Source organism: Sminthopsis crassicaudata, chromosome 4, assembly GCF_048593235.1.
Source record: "Sminthopsis crassicaudata isolate SCR6 chromosome 4, ASM4859323v1, whole genome shotgun sequence".
Taxonomy (NCBI): Eukaryota; Metazoa; Chordata; class Mammalia; order Dasyuromorphia; family Dasyuridae; genus Sminthopsis; species Sminthopsis crassicaudata.
In genome coordinates, this window is record NC_133620.1 from 374,261,452 (window position 1) to 374,283,944 (window position 22,493).

Genomic DNA, 22,493 nt, shown 5'->3' on the forward strand with positions numbered 1-22,493 from the left:
GTGACTTGTCCAAGGTCACACAGCTAATAAATGTCTGATGCCATGTTTGAACTCAGGTTTTCTTGATTCCAGGCCTAGCACTTTATTCACTTTGTCACCCAGCTGCCTGACTGGTGCAATAAAATAAAATAAAATAAAATAAAATAAAATAAAATAAAATAAAATAAAATAAAGGCATCAGTAAAAATGCCTAAGCACCCAGGTGATGCAATGTATAGCGTGCTAAATTTGAAGTCAGGGAGATCTGAGTTAAAACCTACCTTAGACACTTCTTATATCACTTAATATCTCCTAGTCAGTTTCTTGATCTCTCAGATGGGGATAATAACGGCTTTTACTTCCTAGGATTTTTGTGAGGAACAAAAGAGATGACATATTTAAAGCACTATGACAATCTTAAAGAATTATATAAATGCTAGTTATTATTGAGAAAAAATAAAGAAAACAGTGTCTGGAGATTTGGGTCTGAATCCTAGTTCTGAATTCTCTGAAAAAATAGGGAGAAAAATGAATGAACTGTTTCATGGTTGTTATGAGGAGAAGGCCTACAAAAATTTTAAACTTCTATAAAAATGTGAAGGGTTATTTTTAGTAATAAATAATAAAATGAAATAAATATAAAGAGAGAGAAGACTCAAAGCCTTTTTATCTTGTTTCATCAAAGAAGGAAGCTCATTTGTTGTCTGTGTTGTCAGGGTGATGATAGCAGAGGCCTGGAAGGAACAATTCCTCTAACTTGACCTCTCATTTCTCAGGAATCCTAAAGTCTTCTTGTCCTACTGTCTTTCCTTCCATTTCCACATCAGTACAGAAAGGTGAAAAATCTCCTGGCTTCTCTAGGGAGCACACATGGTCAGGCTCAGGAATGAAGTTGAACATTCTCATAATTGCCTATGTCATCTTCCTGTGTCTCTTCTGTAGCCTCAGTCATCCTGTTTTTCTCCTGCAGAAGTTGTTCTGATTTCACTTCACTGTACACAACAGAGAAATCCTGAGAGAAAAAGTACATGGATGAAGATCCATGAAAGAGAGAGGGGGAGGGAGAGGGAGAAGAAAAGGGAAAGGAAGAGAGAAGAGGAGGGGAAGGGAGAGAAGGAGGGAGAGAGGAGAGAAATTTTGAGAGATGGATGAAGGTCTAGGAGGGAGAAGGAGAGAAAAGAGATAGAGAGGGAGAGGAAAGGAGAATGGGAGGAAAGGGAAGGGAAGGAAAAAGAAGAGAAAGAGAAGAGAAGAGGAGGGGAGAAAAGAGGAGAGGAGAGTAGGGAATGGAAGGGAAGGGAAGGGAAGAAAAAGAAAAAAAACAGGGGGAAACCAAAAGGAAAGGGTTGTGGAAACAAAGAGGATCTGAGGGAATTGATTGACTCACCTGGGTGGGTGATAGCATTGATGTGAAGTCATCTGCAGGGGAAAGGCAAGCGTGTAGCTTTAGGCAATTACTCTATTTAAAGTCCACCCCACTCCAAATTGTAAGCCTTAGAACCCAGAATTATCAGTTCATTTCTCTTTATAAAGTTTTAGATAAGCTGAATTGAAAAATCAATTAGTCCAAGCTATATTTGAATAGGAGTTCTTTCTATAAACTCCTAATTCAAGTTCAACAAACCTTTGCTTGAAAACTTCTAACAGTTCAATTCAATTTGACATTCACTGAAGTAAACCTTCTTGAAAGCACCTTTGAGGGAAAAAAAGGAATCATGTACTTTTGTGAAAAGTGAACTTTATTGCTCCAGAAAAGACAGAAGAAGAGGTAATGATGGATGGAGTATGTCCAAACAATAGAGCAGTAAGTGTGTGTGTGTGTGTGTGTGTGTGTGTGTGTGTGTGTGTGTGTGTGTAGAAGGAATGGAGCAATGAAATAGTTCTCAGACAAGTCAAAGAATTCTTGGCAAAGACTGGTGGATATAGTAGAGGGGTTCCTGCACAAAATCCATTTCCTGGATCAAGTATCCTAGCACTAGATTTCTTAGCCTTTAATCTATCATGGACTCCTGGGGCAGAATATGGTGAAGTCTACGGGCCCTTTCTCAGAATATTTTTTTTTAATTTTTAATTTTTCAAAATACACACAAAGATAGTTTTCAACCTTTGCAAAATCTTGTGTTCCAATTTCCCCCCCACTTTCTATACCTTCCCTTTTCCTAGACAGCAAGTAATCCAATTTAGGTTAAATATATGCAATTCCAGAATGATGTTTTTAAATGGGTAAAATACAACACCCAAGATTACAAAGGAAACCCATCACATTGAAAGAACTTATCAAAATATGTTAACAACTTTATAGACAACCTGTAATCTAGCCATGGACCCTTTGGGAATTGACGGATCCGAAGTTAAGAGGATTCTTGTCCTGGAGAGAAGAGGAAGTGGCACAGTGCTAATTTACAAATCAATCATTTGATCCTTAAGGCAGCAGAGGTGGAAACTGAGGCAGACAGAGGTTGACTTGTTCAGGGTCCCATAGCTAGTAAGTATCCCTCAGGGAATACTTCCTTGGGTTATTGACATAACTCATTGTTTCTTCAGCTCAGGAAGAAAAGAAAATAGTGAAACAGTGACTAAGTAGTCCAGAATGATAGTATCATTTGTTCTCTAAACACTGAAAGATCCAGATTGTTAGCTGACAATATCACTTTTAGCTCTGATAAGAACTAACTGCATGGCTTTGGATAAGTCATCTGATCTTGCTCAGTCTTAGTTTCCCAATTGAGTAGAGCCCTGTAAGTTCTCTTCTAGCCCCAGAATTTTCTAGTTTTGTGATTTATTTGATTGTTTCCTAGACCACAATTAAGGTGGAGTAAAAAAAAAAAAAAAAAAAAAAAAAAAAAAAAAAGGGACCAAAATTTCCTTGACTTCATGGTACCTAACCAAGCAATTTTGGGGGGTTTCTTTTTGTACTATGGTAAAAAGAAGCCCACCTTTCCTGTCTGTTTGTCACCTTATTTACCTATTACTATTATGTGACCTTAGTACTTGATCTCATTTGCTTCAGCCAAAAAAATGAAGTGAGATTTCTTAAACTTATTTTACACATGATTCCTTTTCACTTAAGAAATTTATTTGACCCCAGATATATAGGCAAATAAAATAAGTACATAAATCAAACATTTACTAATAATAAGTCATAATTTTGTGACTCCCACATTTAGTTATATGACTCCATATGGGGTCATGATCCATAGTTTAAAAATTTTGGTCTAGATGACCTATAAAGTCCCATCCAGCTGAAAATCTCTTTTCCCCTATGCAGAATACTGTGCCTCAAAGACTCTAAAAGTCCTGTTTCCATCTGAACTTCTATTAATTGCCCTCCATTATTTGATCATAGATTAGTAAGAAACTTGGAATAGAAACAGAATTTGGGGGAAAAAAACCTTGAATTTCTTCCTCATCTCTCTCAGCCTTCAACTCTTACCCAGTGGAGATATTTTCTTTTTAACCCACTTTATTTTATTTTAATTAAGGGAAGGATTTACCAACACATGGCCCAGAAAGCTAAGGGACTAGTATCACCAAGGATTAAGTAAAAGGAGAACCCCTTTAGGGCAAAACTCTGTCATTCATCTGCAAGACATTTTCCTCATTGTCCTGGTCATTTTGCCACAGGTCAATAGCCACAAGAATCTATCATGCAGCCAATCCACCAGTTCATAAATTTGGGCATCAATTAGTTGACAAGCATTTGTTAAGCATCTACAATCTATCAAGAATTGTGCCAAGAGCTGAGGATGCAAAGATTAAAAAATATTGTCTTGAGGAGAACACTTGGGCAGTTCTGCTGAGCAAATTTTCAGAAGAAGATGGCCAAAAAAATCTGGCACCATGTTGTAGCGGGCTAACATAATTTGGAATGGACCTCATACAAGAGGACAGGATACAACTCAATATAAGAACCAATTCTTATTATCTCACCTGTATCTTCTTTTTTTTGCTGTGAATTCCAGACCTCAGAGTATACTATGTCACTGATGACAGGATTCACTGTAAGTTCTTGGTCTACAAAGACTGGGTTGTGTGTTCTAGACTGCTGGTCTGTATCTGCAGGTGCTGAGCCAGAAATGAGAATAGAACCTTATAGGCAGGATCAGATGGATGTGCCAGAAGTTAAACATTTATATTTATTACATTATAGCAGAAGATGAAATCCTTTCACACACACACCCTGACTCCTCTTTCCAAGAATCTCTTCCATCTCAGGAATGTTATTGGGCATTCTAGAAAAATCCCATTTTTATTGAAAGGCAGCACAAACAGTATTGGTTTTATTATCAAAATCCTGAGTTTAGGTGCTAGCATTGATACTTATCAGCTATATGGCTATGGACAAAATTTGGAAATTTAGATCCTTAAACTTTGCTCTTTAATATACTTATTTGTAAAATGGGATGATTGTACTATATAAATCATGAAGTTCATTTAGAAAACCTTTCAGCTCTACATTCTCTAAAAAGTAATACTATTCACTTTATATTAGAGTTGTGAGCTCACATAAGAACATTTCACAATTATATGATGATATAAAGAGATATCAAAGGGATCTATGATACACAAAAGGTTAGATGAATGTAATATCTTCTTCCTACTGGCTGAGATGCTGATTAAACCACTCTCTTACAATAGTCATGGGAAACATGTTTAAAAAGGTTTGATCATCCAATCTTTTAGATAAGGAACCTAAAGTGCTAGGTACATATGACTTATTATTGAAATTATCATAAAGTAATAATGATATTAATATAGTGCTTTAAGGTTAAAATTACTTTATATAAATTGTCTTTTTTTATTCTTATAACTCTGTGAGATAGATATTATAGACAGAGATAAACCCATTATACAGAGAAGAAAACTGAAACTCAGAGTGATTAATTTGCCCATGCTCACATAGCTAGCAAGAGTCAGAAGTGGAATTCAGATTTAAATATTTTGCCTGGCTTCAAGTGTATCATTCTTTCCATTAGATCTGTTTGCTTCACAAAGCTATACTCAAGAAGTCTTGTTCTCTGAGGCTCAGCAAAAAATGGGATAGATGGTAGGCTAAACCAATAAGATAATTTACATTTCCTTCTCCTCCTCCTAATTGCCTGGCCTCAGATCTGAAGCCCTTGTTAATGGAGAGGTTGTTACCATTGACATATGTTGGCTCTAGCTCCACTTCAGTAAGGTCTTGGAATCCTGGGATGGCAAAGTCCCTGTAAAATACACATATACATCATATTTACTGGAATATTAACCATGCTAATTATACATTAATGACATCATCAAAGAGAGTGCCCTGCAGGAAATGGTGTGATAACATTGTTTTAGGAAAATCAGCAACTAGAAAGGGAAGAAAAACTTGGTGTTTTTCATGGGGTTTTAAAGTGCATGAATCTGTGCACAGGTGGAAAAGCACATTAAGGAATAGGATAGACCAATGATAACCAAAGCTAGAGAAGCAGGGCAGGAAGCCTGGGGATAGAGCCAGAAGGTGATGGTCATTTAGTCACAAAGTACTAATTTATTCTACTGACATAGTGGCCATTTTAGTTGACCATTTCAGGTAATGTCATCATTGTCCCCCTTGTGTCCCCTACCTCTTCTTTCCTCTCCTCTCCTCTCCTTTCCCCTTTTATTTTATTCTCCCCTCCCCTTCCTCTTTACTCCTCCTTCTCTTCTCCCCCTCCCACTCACTCCTTTTTTTCCTCCTTCCTCCGCTTGAAATGCATACATTAATGCTTACAATATAAAGATCTACTTAGGTTAGTGTAGTATCTGCCCCTAGTGGCCAAGATGCTCCTATGCCAACATTTAATCAACTTAATGAACTTTTTAATTAAGTATGGAAATCAATGACATATAAATGCTAGGTATACATAGAATGGTTAATGCATATTTGGTGAGTGACTTTTCTTTATGTATCCCAAAACATACAGGGCAGAAAATTGGTGCAGTGGATAAAGCACTTGTTATGGAATCAAAAAGATTTATCTTCCTGAGTTCAAATCTGGCCTCAGATACTTCCTAAGTGTGTGACCTTGGGCAAGGTCACTTAAAAGTATTTCCCTCAGTTTCCTTATCTGTAAAATGAGCTGGAGAAGGAAATGGAAAATCACTCCAGTATTTTTTCCAAGGAAACCCTAAATGGGGTCATGAAGAGTTGTACAAGATTAAAACAACTGAACAACAAATGCCAAAGTGTGTGAAATCAGGAAATGGATAAGTATGGTCTCAGGGATAAATGTCATTTTCCTGCTCCCAGATTGTGGACTTCTAGCAGATGACAAGAAGTCATCCACTGAAAAGACTAAGGACTTGCCTAGAGAGTCCAGGAGCAAAATTTTCTCCTGCAAAAAAAAAAGAAAGATTAATGTCAATTAATCAGAAAACATTGTGTCAGTCATTAAATATAACTCAGATACTGTTCTAGATACTGGCAATGTGAAGACAAAATGGTGAGTACAAATATCTTGCCTTCATGAAGCTTGCATTCTATTGGGGAATGTCAGGAGAGAATATGCAGCATTGTAGGAATCTTACACAAAATATGGAAATGGATGCCTATGTCCTTTTTTGTGCCAAGTTAAAACAAGATGACACACTGTAAGAAAAAGGCATGATTTTCACTTGCTAGACTCTTGGAATTTGAATGAAGCCCTTAGACGTGATTGTAGACTTCACTATTATATCCTAAGATGTTAATAGTTCTGACAGACCCAGATTCACATTTAACAAAGTTGTAAGCACCCATCTTCCATAAAGTTCTATGCTAAGTACTACCAGGGAATACAAAAGTGGTCTCAGTGCTCAAGGGGCTTGGAAAGTTATAGCATCATGGGTTTATAAATGTAATTTTGGAAGGAAGCATGGAAGTCAACTAGACCAGTTTCTTGGTTTTACAGATGAGTAAAACACTGGTCTTAGAATCAAGAAGATGAGCCAGAATCCTGCTATAGCTAGGAATGAGCTATATGGTTTCATGTAAATTACTTACCTTTTCTCTATAAAGTGGAGGCACCTATTATGAAATGAGATTATATAGATACATACATATACATGTATGTATGTATCTATATATAACTCTTTGAAATCCTTAAACTCATATATAAATACCATTTATTTATGCTATTTATTATTATCAATAATAATTATTATGATGATGGCAAAGTTGATAGAGTCATGAGTCTGGAGTTATAAAAAACCTAAGTTTAAATCCAGCTACAGATACTTTCTAGTACTGTGATCCTGGGCAAGTTATTTAATCTCTGTTTGCCTCAGTTTTCTCATCTGCAAAATGGGAATAATTAATGATAACACTGACTTCCCAGGATGGTTGTGAAGATCATATGAGATAATAATTGGTAAAGTACTTAGCACAGGACCTTGCACATGGTAAATTTTTTTGAATGTTAGCTATCATCAATCATCATTAATATCATCATCATCATCATCATCATCATCATCTTTTGACTTGTGCTATGTCAGGTACATAAGCAACATCTTATTGTGCTTATTAAAGCACTAGTCCTTTAACCTTAGACCTGAGGCCCTTTTCAATATATTTTCCTAGTTCTGTTGTAAAGGCTATACCCAAGAAGTGCCTAGGATATTTCTATTGAATCTATGTTGTTTCTCCTTAATGATATATTAAATTCTTTTCAAAGATTAACTTTTTGTTAAGGTAAGAACTCCTCTGACTATAGATATCATTCCTGTCCTTTTAATGTAACATTTAAAATGATTGATTCATAGCCATTTCTCATATGTAGGCTGTAAATCAGAACTATATCTTTGGCTAGTGAAAAGAACTGGAATGTGTGAACTCTGAACCACTCTCAGTGATCTTTGAAAGATCTGGAGAATGGGAGGAGGACAACAACATTGGGTTGGACAGGAGCAACTATTAAAAAAAAGGGGGAATGTTTGAAAATAAATAATCAGGGACCCAAATCTTTATTCCTGGTAAAATCCTAGAATATATTAAATAATATATTCTATTATATATATTTTATAGATTATATTCTATATAACATATTCCATAGATTCTACAGAATATATTTTATAATATATTACTGGAAATCTAAGGGAAAAAAAAAGCAGAGATGACACACTGCATGAGGTGGTATAGAAGAAGTTTATTTCCTTTTATGATGTGGCTAACTGATTTGTAGAAGGCAAGAATGCTATTGTTACTATTTTCAGTGAATTCACCAAAGCATCTAACTTCCATGAGGTAGCTAATTAGTACAATAGTTCTGGGTTTAGCAAATCTGAGTGGATCTGAATTTAAATGTGGTATCAGTTACTTGCTAGTTGTGGGACTCTGGGTAAATTACTTAACTTTTTTTGGCCTCAGTTTCCTCATCTGTAAAAATGGGGATAACAATAATATATAACATAACATAAGTATATTGTGAGAATCAAATGAGATTTTATATAAATATATATGTATAATGACTATATATATTTCTCTCTCTATATATACACACATATATATATATATGTACAAATACAAATTATATATGCCTCTGTATATACACACATACAACTTATATATATGATTCTATGTGCATATATGCATAAACAAATTATATATATATATGTGTCTCTCTATATATACATATACAAATTATACACACACACACACACACACACACACACATATATAATCTTGGGGCAACTAGGTAGCTCAATGAATAAAGCACTAGGCTTGGAATCAGGAAGATTCATCTCAGATACTTATTGTCTGTGTGATCCTGGCTAAGTTACTTAACCTTTTTTGCCACAGTTTTAGCATGTTCCAGTATTTTTGCCAAGAAAACCCCAAATAGAGTCACAGGGAGTAGGATACAATTGAACAGTAACATCAGTCTAATCTGTCTAAATAGGGATGTGGGTATAGATACACATCCACATTCATAATGATTCACATAATCATTTATATTTACACATAAATTTATAAATCTTAAAGTACTATATTAAAATGTTATTGTTTTTATTATTAGCTATGATTATGCTATTATTGTGGATGTCATACAGAAATATGGGTTAGCCAGTATAATAATTAAGAACTTAAATGCAATTCAGATGTTTTTAAGTGAGACTGAATGGGAGAAAGGGCCAAAGGAAAAGATAACAGAGAAGTCTAAGATTGAATCTAATCCATGAATAATTAGAGTTTCAGTTCTGAGTCTGATTAAATGCTATCAGATAATCAAAATATGTGATAGAACAAAACTGGTATTTGACTTGGAGTACTCACATCTAGTGCTACCTAAACTTGTCCTCTTTTCCTTATTCTATTTCCTACTTTAGGGAGTCCAGAGAACATACATATGTTCTCCACGGATTGTCATTCACCAGAAAAGGAGGTAGCAAATGTTGATTATCCTCTTGTTGGGACAGGGATACAAATTCTGGTCACTTAAGACTAGATCCAGGAACTGTGACTGGACCATTGGCACTTTTTTCCCATTGTTTTCAGTCATATCTGACTTTTCATGGTATCATTTGGAATTTTCTTGGCAAAGATAATGGAATGATTTGCCATTTCCTCCTCCAGTCCATTTTTAGATGAGGACACTGAGGCAAACAAGATTAAGTGATTTGCCTGGGGTCACTTAAGTGTCTGAAGCCAGATTTCAACTCAGGAAGATGAGTTTTTCTGACTTCAGATGTAGTATTTTATCCACTTCATCACTTTGCTGCCTCTAGGTACTACTTCTACCAAGGATGCATTTCTTCCCTGATTAGCTTCATGTAAGGTCAAGAGTAAGGAAGTCCTTGCCTCAGAGTGGAGATTTGTGGGGAAATGACACAAGCAGCTGGGAATACATAATGATAGTGGAGATTTAGGGCCCACCCAAGGCCAGCTCTATATGCTGGATTCTGAGTTGAAGGATTTAGGGAGAATATGGGTCAAAAGCTTCAAATATCTAGTTTCCTAGGGAGGAGGATGAAAGAACCATCTCATGGCATATTCTTAAGCTGAGGAATAAAGTATACACCCACTAACAGAGAGATCAATCAACAAACATTTATTAAGCAGTTATTAAGCAATATGCTAAGGGGAAATAGGTGTGTAATTAAAAAAAAAAAGCTTATTGATTAATTGATTGCTAGGCACATTGTGTTAAGCCCCAGGGAAAAAATTGGAAAAAAAAAAAGAAAGAAAAAAGACCCTGTCTTTAAAGATCTCACATTCTAATGGTGGAGACAACTAGTTACTTATGAGATAACAGAATAGATGGAAAGTAATATCACAGGGGAAAGTACTAGTAGTGGACAGAACCAGGGAAGGTGGGGCTTAAGCTGAGTTTTGAAGAAAACTGGGATCCTAAGGCAAAAAGTTGAGGAGGGATAATTTTCCAGACCTGGGAAACTACAGAGGCTTGAAGATAGAAGATGGAGTGCCATGTTTGAAGAACAGCAATTAGGTGAGGACAGGTGGATCACAGAGTATGTGGAGGGGAATAAAGTATAAGAAGACTGGGAAGGTAGAAAGAAATTGAGTTGGGAAGAGGCTTAAATGCCAGACATCTACTTTTTATTTTATGTTTAAGGTGATAGGGAGACTTTGAAGTTTATTGAGAAGATAGTTGCCGAGGACACAGCTGTGGGATAGGGGCCGGGACCAACCAATGGAGACAAGGAATAACAGAATGGAGACATAGGGACACAGTGGACAAGTTGGCAAGTGTTCACAGAACTCATATGACCTAGGATAAACACTCTAAATAGTTAACAGATTCATATAGTATCAAAATTTGAAAGGATCTCAGAGGCCATAATAATAGTTAACATTTGTATAACAATTTAAAGCTTCAAAAGCACTTTATAAATACTTCATTTTACCCAAAGATAGATGAGGAAACTGAGTCAGGCAGAGGTTACATGACTTGTTCAGAGTCACATAATTAATAACTGTCCAGTTTTGGATTGGAACTCAGATCTTTGCCATTTTGGGACCATTGCTCTATCCACTATTCCATCTAGCTCAATTCATACCTGGGTAAGAATTCTCTCTCCAAAATATCCACAAATACTCATCTAAGCTCTCCTCAAAGACGTAAAGTGATTTGAAGAGGTGGGACAGTCCTTTTTTTAATTATTTGTATTTCCAGTGCTTAGCACCATATCTGCCATATACTTTTTTTTTTGTTATTGTTTTGCTGAGGCAATTGGGGTTAAGTGACTTGCCCAGAGTTATATAGCTAGGAAGTATTAAGTGTTTGAGGCCAGGTTTGAGCTCAGATTCTTTTGATTTCAGAGCTGGTGCTCTATCCACTATGCCACCTATAATAAATTTTTAACAACTTTTATTGACTTTGACTATTGAAGAGGAACTCAAACTTCCTATTCTACTTTTGGCCAATTATAATTTTTTAGGAAATTTTCTTTATAAAAAGTGGGAATCTGTGTATTTGCATTTTCTGTTCAATCTTCTTCTTTCTGCTCCCTGAGATCAATCTGTTGTTTTTTTCTTTTTGTTTTGATTGATTGGCAAAAATGTGGAGGGAAATAAAGGAGAATTATATTGTAGCAGACATAAACCCATAGGATGGCCCATGTATTTAAAAAAAAAACAACAGAAAAATCCAAAACCTGAATTTTCAATGAGTTCAAGGCCTGGGTGATAACGTTCAGCTGTTTTCATATATTAAAAATCAGGGGGCAGTGAGGTGGCACAGGAGATAGAGAGAACATGGGTTCTGAAGTTAGAAGCAACTGAATCAAAATGTGGCCTCAGACATTTATTAGCTATGTAACCCTCAGCAAGTCACTTAGCCCCAATTGCCTTCTAAAAACAAGTAAAAAAGTCATTTCTGCTGGTATGATAGAGCCAACTCTTAATGAGAGGTATGGTTAAATTTTTAGTGTGAACATTAATACTTCAGAAATCTACAAACATAAATAAGGGCTTAATTTATTGTTTTGTTCATTGTCTGGATAAAAATATTGGAAATATAGATTAAATTTAAAAGTATATCTTGTATACACATTTTAACTTTTTATTTTTCAGAAATCTGGCTAAACATTTACTAGGATACTTCTGATCTGGTCTATTTTTCACCTGGTGCTGCATTAGTTATTCTGTGAGGTCTGAAGCATCAAGGTGATAGTCTGGGCATGAGGCAGAATGGGCTCAGGGATTCTGTAAATGTTATGGAACAGGGCCTACAAACCTGATCTCCTTTGGGATCTGAAGTACAGCAGAAGAGCAACACCAATGAGACCCAGGAATCCAAGCAGGCCCAAGCTGACTCCTCCAGCAAGCAGGCCCCTTTGCTTCCCTTTAGGGATTGAGAAAGGAGAGTATGGCATGAGATCAGGATGGGAAAATAGGCCTAACAATTACTGAATCAATAATCCTGCTGGCTCAGAATATGAGAAGATGGATCAAAGGGATGGGGACAAGGGAGGAATTTTTAAATTAGGCTTAGACTTAGGAAGATAGATACCTGCTTTAGCTCATATTCAGGAATACAGGAAATATTCCTTTTGTCTTTGAGCAGCTGAGTCCTGAAACTAGGTTTGAGAACTATGACTGATTGTGAAGCCAGGGATGGTATATGATCAATTATACCATTATACCACCCCCAGCAGTATTTATATTTTTGTCCAATGTTCAGTAAAGTGATTGCCTCATGGGAGTAGGGGTCTTGGGATTTAGAGAGAAGAGACTCAGCCAGTTGCTGAGCCATTCCTCCCCCAATATCTACCTAGTGATATCACCCAGGATGATATTATTCTCAAGGACTCAACCTTGCACCTTCCCAAATGATATATACTCAGAAACAAGGTTCCATGATCTGGTATCATGAGAAATGCCCTCATTCTTTTGGGAGGATATCAGATGTTCATCTTTGAGATACCAGGTCCAGTCCTCCTTAGATACCTGTGGCAGAAAATTCCACCCCTTCACTGAGCTGGGGACCGATGCCATTGTCAGCCTCACAAGAGTAGATCCCAGAATCCTCAGCTTTCAGAGAAAGGTTGAGAAATGCAGCTTCTCTTAAGTGGGTCCAAACACTCCCCAGGATTATACCCTGGTGAAAAAACTGATAGAAGATTGGACTGGTGCCTGTCTCAGCTTCACATTGAAGCTCCACCAAGTGCTGTCCAGGGGCCTGAGACTTGATTTCACTGATAGTCAGAAGAGGACGGGACACTGGAACTGAGGGAGAGGTTGGAAATCAGTATGTCAGTTTTGGAAACATGAGCCCTTTATTACAATAACTTCTAAACATATATATATATATATATATATATGAAAGTAACACTTTTTCCTACATTACTCAAATTTCTTCCCTGTATCTTTCCCCCTCACACAGAGCCATCTTATATAACAAAGAATATATATATATATATATATATATATATATATATATATATATATATTTATATATATATGTATATATATATATATATATATATATATATATATATATATATACAAAAAAATCTTTCTAGCTTTTCATCTCTGATGTAGTAGTAATAACAATAGCAGTAGTAGTAGCAGCAGCAGCAATAATGGTAGTGGCAGCAGCAGTGATAATGGTGGAGGTAGTAGTGGTAGTGGTGGTGGTAGTGGTATGGTACCTGTTATGGTAGTAATATCCACCTCACAGTTTTATTGTTAGATTTTACAGAGATGGTGCATATAAAGCACCATAGAAATGTCATTTATTATTAGAGGCCATCTTTCTACTACCTTTAAAATTGAAGTGACAGACACAGAGAAAGGTACCTTGATGAAGAAGTGACAGGAGCCCATGTTCCTACTCTTAGTCCAGCATTCTCTCAGCGGTGCTGTGCTAGTACTCACTGTGTAATAAGACATTCTGGGAGCAGAATAATGGGGGAAAAGTGTACCAATTGGAAAGAAACCCAGTTATTCAAGTCATCATTGAGTGATTACAAGAAGGAATAAAGTCACTGAGTCAGTTTTTTTTTGCTAGAAACAGGAGAAACAAAAATGATTTGTTCTAGATAGTTAGGGATGACAACTTAGTTAAAAGCAGGAATAGAGGCCTAAAAGAAAGACACTTATTTGGGTGGGGAGAACAGGAGAGCCTCAGCCTGGACTATAGCTAATAATGACAAGAAAGGAGAAAGAAGAGATTTCTTGGGGAATCAGGGAGAGAAAAATTGGGGCTGGGAATGGGAAAGGAGTATAAGGTTGGTCAGAGGTATTTAGGATCTTCATCCTAAGGTAGAATCTATTTTACCTGTTGTATAGTTGCAAGACCTGAGTTCCAGTCCCCATTCTGCCACTAATCATCTGGGAGACCTTAGATAAGTCACTTGATTCCTCTGAAACTCAATTATTTTTCCCATAAAAAGAAGATTGCAGATTAAATTATCTCTAAAATCCCCCTTAAGACTAATAATCCATGGATCTGCATAAGCAAATATAGAGCTAAACCAACATTGTTAAAATCAGTTTATTAAAATAATTTCCTGAGGGTTTTTGTTTTGTTGTGGTGGTGGTAGTGGGTGGTGATGGTGGCTGTTTTCTTATTTTTACAGATTAGACCATATACACTGGTATATTCAAATCAAGACGGCATTTGGGAAGCTTTTCTAGGTGAAAACTTGAAGGAAAGAATCTCTGATCTCTTCAGGGTAAAGAAATTAAAGATGAGGATTTTTCTTTACCACCACTTGTCACTTCCTTTCAATGAATTGTAGAAAGCTGCAGGCCTGGTCTTTCTGACTCAAAGCCCAAAATGTAATCCCACATACTGGCTTCCATATATGAAGTATATACAAACAAAATAAGAAAGCTGTTTGAAATGGAGAAAGTTAATCCTTTTGTGGCATTTTGACTTAATGAGCTAGTTCCTATTCAAAGCTTACTGTAGGCCACTCTGGCTGTCAACTTGACTACATTAATCTTTGGAAGCCAATTTATTACTGTTGTAAGTGCAGTGGTCTTATAGGGTTATAGGGGCGTGGTGCATATCAGGCACTTGGGACAGAGGAAAACCACTGTTAAGGCTGGTATTTGTGGCAAGGTACACAAAGGCAGTAGAAGAACTAAGCACTGACTGATCAGTCTCAGAAAAATAGCAAGATTAGAGAACTACATATTAAAATAACTTTGAGATACCTTTTTTTTACCTACCAGATTGGCTAAAATGATAGAAGGGAAAAGGGACAAATATTGATGGGGATGTGAAAAAATGGAGACACTAATTCACTGTTGGAGAAATTGTCAACTGATTTGGCCATTTTGGAGAATAATCTGGAATTATGCCAAAACAGTTATGAAACTATCTATGCCCTTTGCTCCATAAATACTACTACTTAGTCAGTTTTTAAAGATCATTAGGGGAAAAGGAAAAGAAAGTTTATGTTCTAAAATATTTATAGTTGCTCTCTTTGTGGCGGTAAAGTATTGGAAATTTTGAGTATGCCCATAATTGAGAATTGACTAAACAAGTTGTGGTATATGATTATGATGAAATATTACTATGTTATAAAAATGATAAACTTAATGATTTTAGAAAAACATGAAAGACTTGCATAAAATAATGAAAAGTGAAATGAGAAGAACCAAAAGAACATTGTATACAATAACAGCGTTATTGTTTAAGACCTTTCACTGAATAAGTTTTTTTGACTATTGTACCCAAATTATCCATAAAGGATATATAAAGAATGATGCTATCTGAATTCGGAGAAAGAACTGATAAGTAGAATAATCACACACACACACACACACACACACATGCACACACACATCTATTTGTGTCTAATGATAGCCATCTCTAGATTGCATGGAGGGAAGGAAAAAAGAAATTTACATGATAATTTTACTATATATTTGAAAGCAATAGCAAATTGTACATAGTAGATTTACAATTTCATATGCGATCATCTTTTTTACTTGTACTGTGTAATGGTAATGCTTGTTTTATTCCATAAATTACAAACAAAAACAAAAAAGGAAACTGGCAAGATCTTAACATGCTTTAGAAGCAACATAGTTTCTAATAACCATTTTGAATATGTCTACTAAATTAACCTCAGACACACTAACTTTTTGCCTTTTTGCCTCAGATTACTCATCTGTAAAATGAGTTGGAGAAAGAAATGGCAAACTACTCCAGTGTTTTTGCTAAGAAAACTACAAATGGAGTCATGAAGAATCATATATGACTCAAACAACAGAACAGTAAGTTAATAAATTTCCAGGGGAAATTAAACCATAAAAACATTGGGGAAAACGTTAGAATTTTCCATCCTGAGTCTCCAAGCAAAGATTCCTGGTGGAAAGAACCCAGGCTTTGGAGTTAGGATCATATTTAATTCTGTAAAGTACTTTTGAGTTGATTTTACAAGTATTTTACAAATGATCCCTCAGAGACTTGGAAAAGTTCAATCATTTATCCAAAGTAATATAGGTGGTAAATGGCAGAGCTAGGTTTTGGATCTAGGTCCTTTGACGGAAATTCTACTTGAAACCATTCTCCCCTCTCCCATTAGCTGATTCCAACTGTGGGCTAGAATCACACCTCCAATACTTATCAATTATATGATATAATACATATCTATAATTATATGATCCTGGATAAATCATGTAATATTATAAGTTTCAGTTTCCTTATCTGTTATAGGGAGCAAATAATATTTGTTCTTTGTACTTTATAGAATTGTTAGGAAGAAATGAAACCTTTCTTATAAATCTCAAAGTGTCATAGAAATGAGTAATTATTATTATTTTGAATCTAATTATAGATTTACAAATCTACAATTTCCCATCTGTACTTATTTGTATTCTGAGGATTGTTCACACTTGTGGTATAAAGCAATTCAAGTTACATTCTAGAACATTTTCCTCAGTTTCCTCATCTGTGAAATTAATTGGAGAAGGAAATGACAAATCACTCCAGTATTTCTGCCAAGAAAACCTCATTTGGGATCATGAAGAGTCAGATGTAGCTGAAAACAACTGAGTGAAAACTGAGCAAAAGCAACAAATCACTGGCTTTGTTGAATTGTTGTTACACTGACTGCTATGAGGGGACCTGTAAGAAATAGGAGCAGTGTCTGAGTTCCTAAGGTCTCAGCCCCTTAAGGAAGGGCAGAGAAGTCCAGGAGCCTATTATGATACCATCCCACCCCACCAGAAGACAGCCTGGATCCCCATAAATGGAATGCTCAATATTGGAGATGTGCTATCTGCCCTGGATATGGTTCCCCTCTGGGAAGGGTCAACGTACCTTTGACTGATAGCATCAGCATCTGACTGGATTGTATAGATATGCCATTGTCAGCCTCACAGAAGTAATTCCCAGTATGCTGTTTGGTCAGTGATAGGTTGAAGGATGCTGCATCTCCAAAAGAAGCTGAACTGTTTTTCATGATTTTACCCTCATGATAAAATCTATAAAAGATCGGGGCTGATCCTCTCTGGACATCACATCGAAGCTCCACAACCTTCCCCACAAACATTTGTGTCTTAGGGATGCTGAAGGTGAGGAGAGGAGGAGACACTGGAACTGAGAGAGAGATAAGGACAAGAGTCAGAGTGAGCTTCTGCTGCTGTGGCTCATGATCCTGGGCATTTGGGGAAGGGAAAGAGTACTCTCATCAATCCTGATTCCTATCCTCTTTATTCTGCATCTAGATCCCTCAGAGGTTTTTCTCCAAAATCTAATAAGAGAATTTCTAAATATTAATCACCTTGACATCAACTCAGAGCCTTTCTTAATCTTCGTCTTACTATTTGTTCACCATCCCTGTCACCCCCATGATCCTTCTTTGCCTCATATGTCCTGTCCTTCCATAACAAATTACAATTTGTTAGGAGGAACTGATACCACTAAATAAGTATTTATTTTCCCTCCAAAGCTCTCCTTTTTTGTGAAACCATTGGACACCATTCCATATACTACTGATTCATCTCTGAATGGAACTCTAAAAACCAATTAAAAATACATTAGCTGAAAATTAATAGCATGGTATATAATTAACAGAAAGAGCCCTATCACTGGCACTGGGATACCTGGGCTCAAATCTCAGTGCCAACATTTATTCTTGTATTGTATTTACTCTGCTCCTCTAAATCTTGATTTCCTCATCTTTAAAATGAAGTCTACAAACAATCTGTCAATAAAGATAACATTTTTACTTCTATTACAGAGCTACAGTGAGGAAAGTATGTTGCAAACCTCAGAATACAATGCAATTATGTATCATTACTAAGAAGCAGAAGAAAGGGATGTTAATACTTACTTTTTATAGAGATGCTCACTAGTCTACTATATAAAGGACTATTGGTATTGTCAGCTGTACAGTAATATTTCCCAGCTTCACTCTCTCTAACAGCCAGTATTTTAAACTCTGCTTTTAGGAACCGCTCAGTTTTCTTCTTCAGGACTGTTGCAGTGCCTTCCTTGTACCAAGAGAATGTGATGTCACCTGTGCCCCCAGATACTGAACAGAGGAGAACCAGCGTTTGCCCTTCTGTCACTTGCCCTCCAGGGGGCTGGATCTCCATATGGATTCCTGAGACAGGGATTCCTGAGTGAAAATGAAGTAACAAATAAGAAGTCTGATCCTGATAGACTTCAGGTTTAGGGAAGCTGTGGAAGGTGAGGCTAATGGTATCTACTTGTGTGATCATAAAATAAATGACATTTGAATTTAAGTTATTGAAAACAGATCAGTATAGGCACTGATCTAGAATTTAGGTCAAGAGTTTTTAAAAAATCAAAGGAAAAAATAGTCTGGTCTGGATATAATAGCACTGAATTTGAAATCAGAATATGTGGGTGAAAATCCTAGCTTTGCAATTTCTCTCTCTCTCTCTCACACACACACACACACACACACACGGGTCAAGTTCCTTCTTGATCTGGGACTTGATTTCCCTATCTGTAAAATGAGATGATTAAACTAATTAATCTCCAGGACCCCTTAAAAATTATAAATCCTGAAACACAAACTTTTTTTTTAACCCAGGAGAATATATATTTCTGACTCGTGATCTTTTAAATTTTATCTAGTTTAACAGAGTTCCATTTCAGGATCTTATTTCTTCCTTTCTGACCTCTTTCCTAACCCCTGGGAACAGACTAATTCTTGGGCAGCTTTGGGACATTTTCCTGAAAGTTCTGATGGGTAGCTTATTCTGTTTTAAAGGGATATGGAAGAACAATAGTATATGTAAACAAAGTTCATTTGTTCTTAAAACTCCATCTCCTTATGATTTACTACATGAAAGAGCAACAAAAACCTTGGCTATCTGGAGATAGGAAGGCACATGCTTCCTGCAGCTTTTTTTTTTTTCAAAGAGTGTCTTCATTTTTACTTCACTCCTTGTTCATCAATTGATAGAGAGCCCATCTCTCTAGGAGAGCTGTTACATTGTCACAAGGATAATGTGATGAGCTATAAGGGCAACTGAATGGTTCAGTGGGTAGATTGCAGGATTTGGTCAGGAAGATTTGTGTTCAAATCTGGCCTTAAACACTGACTGTGTAACCTTGGACAAGTCACTTGACTTCTGTTTGCCTCTGTTTCTTCATCTGTAAAAAAGGAACCTCCCATGGTGGTTGAGTGGATCAACTGAAATAATATTTGTAAATGCTTAGCAGAGTGTCTGACATACAATAGGTACAATATAAATATTAGTTATTATTGTTATTATTATGATTAATGGAAATAGTACAGAAGAGGTCTCAAAATGCATGATGTAATTTACTCAGCCTCCCTCACAGACCTATTAGATCTTTTTCAAATACATACTCTTCACTTTGATCCTAACTGGAAAGCTCTTCTTCCAGACCTCTGATGTTCTTGCAGCACAAAAATAAAACCCAGAGTCTTCCTTCCAGATGTTGGTGATCTGGAGTTTTGAGGTTTCTGTCCATTCTGACAGGCTATTTCTGAAGAAGGAGAAATGCAACTGGGTATTTGCTTTCTCTGGAGGGAGCTGGGTCTCACAGCTCAGAGTCACATTGGTCCCCTCTAAGGGCTCTAAAGTTGTACTTTTCAGTATGGGAAGTGAAAACAATTCTAGAGAGAAAAGATAAGATAGTTTTCAGGAAAGTGCACTTGAGAAATTCTGAGGAAACAAGCTTTGGATTTTCAGCAAAACAAATATTAGAAAAAAGGCACATTTCTTTTGGTACATTTTCCCTTCTTAGTTTCTTCCATCCAATTAACACTTAACCTGATCCCCAATGAGTCAATTCTGTGCTGACCCAGGATTACAATAATTGGCAAGCTCATGAGATCCAAAAATTACCCATCTTACCCTCTGCCAATCCATCCCTTTCATGCCATCATAGATTCTGTGTCAACCCATCCCTATAGGGCTGAAAGTCTTTACCTTGGACTTTGATTACTACTGGTTTAGCTTCTATTTTTTTGCTTGTTATTCCCAATAATATTGACTCCTTTGAAGTACAGTGATACTGGTCATAATTACTTAATCTTGCTTTTGGGATAGAAAAATCCGTGTCTTTAAAAGAGCCTTTTAAAAAACTTTTAATAGTTTTTCCATTCTTATAGTATGTTACATCAGTAAATTCTATGTCCTTCTTTTTCCGGCATCTTAAAACCAGCGTGTCTCCTTCAAACACAGGATATGGGGTCTGTAGAATGAGCTCATCTGTATGAGACAGAAGGAGACATCAGTAACTTAGCTTATCCATGATACCTTTCCCTTTGGTCTTTTGATTTTTTTTATCCCCAATAATGGCTTGAGGATCTGTAATTGCCCCAGTTTTTAAAAATGTCTTCTACATTTCCCATAAGACTCAGACTTCTTACCTCTCCAGGTTGTAGTGACTGCCCTCTATTCCAAACACATGCAGAACCATCTGTGTAGTGATTTAAAATCTGAGATCTACCTGGTTCTCTAAATATAGGAAATGATTGCATAGATCTAGAGATAGATGAAACCTTAGGAGATCTTAGAGGAGGAAAATGTGCCTTAGAGAAGCTAGAATTTGTACAAGATTACACTAACAGTGGCAGAGATGGCATTTGAACCCAACACCTCTTACTCTAGAGCTTCATCTACTGAATCAGACTGAAAGGGGAAAAAAACTCAGAGAATAATAGAACCAAAGTTATTAGTATTCAATCTAAAACCTAAAGTACTGGAGGACCAAAACTTAGTTCAATTCTGCCCTCATCTCTATTTAGGTCCACTTCCACTTCCATTCTGGAGTGAACTTATTTTTTAAAAAATTCTCTCTAAGCTCAACTTCCTATAAAACTTTGTCAATCAGGAGCTGCCATGCCTATGGGGCTGAGCCTTAGTCTCTTTCTCCCTATATGCACACACATTCATACACATAAATATACACACAAACATATATACACACAAAGTTACTGCTAAGGGGATAGAAAGAAAAGGAGAACAGTCCTGCTCAACTCATACCATATCAAACATCGAAAAAATTTTGTTGTTTTAATTGTATTCAACTCTGTGACAACATTTGGTGTTTTCTTGTCAAAGAAACCAGAGTGGTTTGCCATTTCCTTCTGCAATTCATTTGATAAGATGAAAAACCTGAGATAAACAGGGTTGAGTGGTTTTGTTTAGGATTACATAGTTAATAAGTGTCTGAGACCAGATTAGAATTCAGGAAGATGAATGGCACGAGATCCACTGCCCCACCTAACTGCTACATATGCATATACTCAGAATACACACACATATATAAACATATATCCATATTCACATATATGTATATAACAGCACACATATACATATTATATATATTGTATATGATATACCTTTCTTAACTACTTCCTATGTTTTAGACACTGGGGATATATAGAAAGGCAAAAACACATTTTCTGCCTTCAGGGAGCTGACATATTAAAGGAGATCTAGAGATCATAAAGATTTACTCCTTAGCTTAGAGCAAGACTGAAATGAAGGACTTGAGCTCTTAGAGGAACTGTTCACCCATAGCAGATACAGGGTAAATGGGAGGTGATCTCAGAGGGAAAGCACTAACAAAGGGAGGATGGAAGTCTGGGATGGAGGATTAGGAAAGCTTCATACTGCTTAACATGATACCTGATATATATGAGGCATTTAATAAATGCTATTTGACTGACTTGAGAGATCAACTGACATGAATTCCCAACATCTAAAACAGAATAATATAAAATCATTGGATTTGGAATCAAAGAACCTATATTCACATTCCAGCTCTGCCCTTAATAAGTATCTGACTTGGGATGACTCCTTGAGCTGTTTCCTCAATTGTAAAATGAATAAAATGGATTAGATGGCCTTTAGGGGCCCTATTCAATTCTAAATCTTTCAAGATAGAGAAATCTGTGTCTTGTTTGAAATTAGCAAGAGTTCTTCCATTCCTATATGTCACTTCAATAAATTTTGTTCCTTCTTTTCTCTGGCATTTTAGAACCAGTCTCTTTCAAATATAGGAAATGGGGTCTGTTGGATCAGCTTGTCTATATGATGGGATGAAATCCTAGTCTTCCCACATGGACAAGTCACTCTTCTCTGTAGTTGATCT

At 36.3% G+C, this 22,493-nt stretch overlaps 1 protein-coding gene across 5 annotated transcripts in view; it reads right to left on the reverse strand.

Annotated features, from left to right (window-relative positions):
* Window positions 1-618: 618 nt before the first annotated feature.
* The window catches only part of LOC141539435 (Fc receptor-like protein 2), a 29,386-nt gene continuing 7,511 nt past the window's right edge, over window positions 619-22,493 (reverse strand). Inside the window, exons 5-15 of one of the 5 annotated variants that reach the window (XM_074262224.1) lie at window positions 20,321-20,602; window positions 19,735-20,004; window positions 18,220-18,507; window positions 17,205-17,483; window positions 12,872-13,150; window positions 12,159-12,266; window positions 6,293-6,320; window positions 5,122-5,186; window positions 3,910-4,044; window positions 1,367-1,398; window positions 619-991 (exon numbers count right to left, since the gene is read on the reverse strand). In XM_074262224.1, the coding sequence (XP_074118325.1) occupies window positions 860-991; window positions 1,367-1,398; window positions 3,910-4,044; window positions 5,122-5,186; window positions 6,293-6,320; window positions 12,159-12,266; window positions 12,872-13,150; window positions 17,205-17,483; window positions 18,220-18,507; window positions 19,735-20,004; window positions 20,321-20,602 (1,898 nt within the window). In that variant the 3' untranslated portion in view covers window positions 619-859. Of the gene's footprint in view, window positions 992-1,366; window positions 1,399-3,909; window positions 4,069-5,121; window positions 5,187-6,292; window positions 6,321-12,158; window positions 12,267-12,871; window positions 13,151-17,204; window positions 17,484-18,219; window positions 18,508-19,734; window positions 20,005-20,320; window positions 20,603-22,493 lie in introns of all 5 variants that reach the window. The other 4 variants (XM_074262223.1, XM_074262226.1, XM_074262225.1 and 1 more) reach the window with 4 other exon arrangements.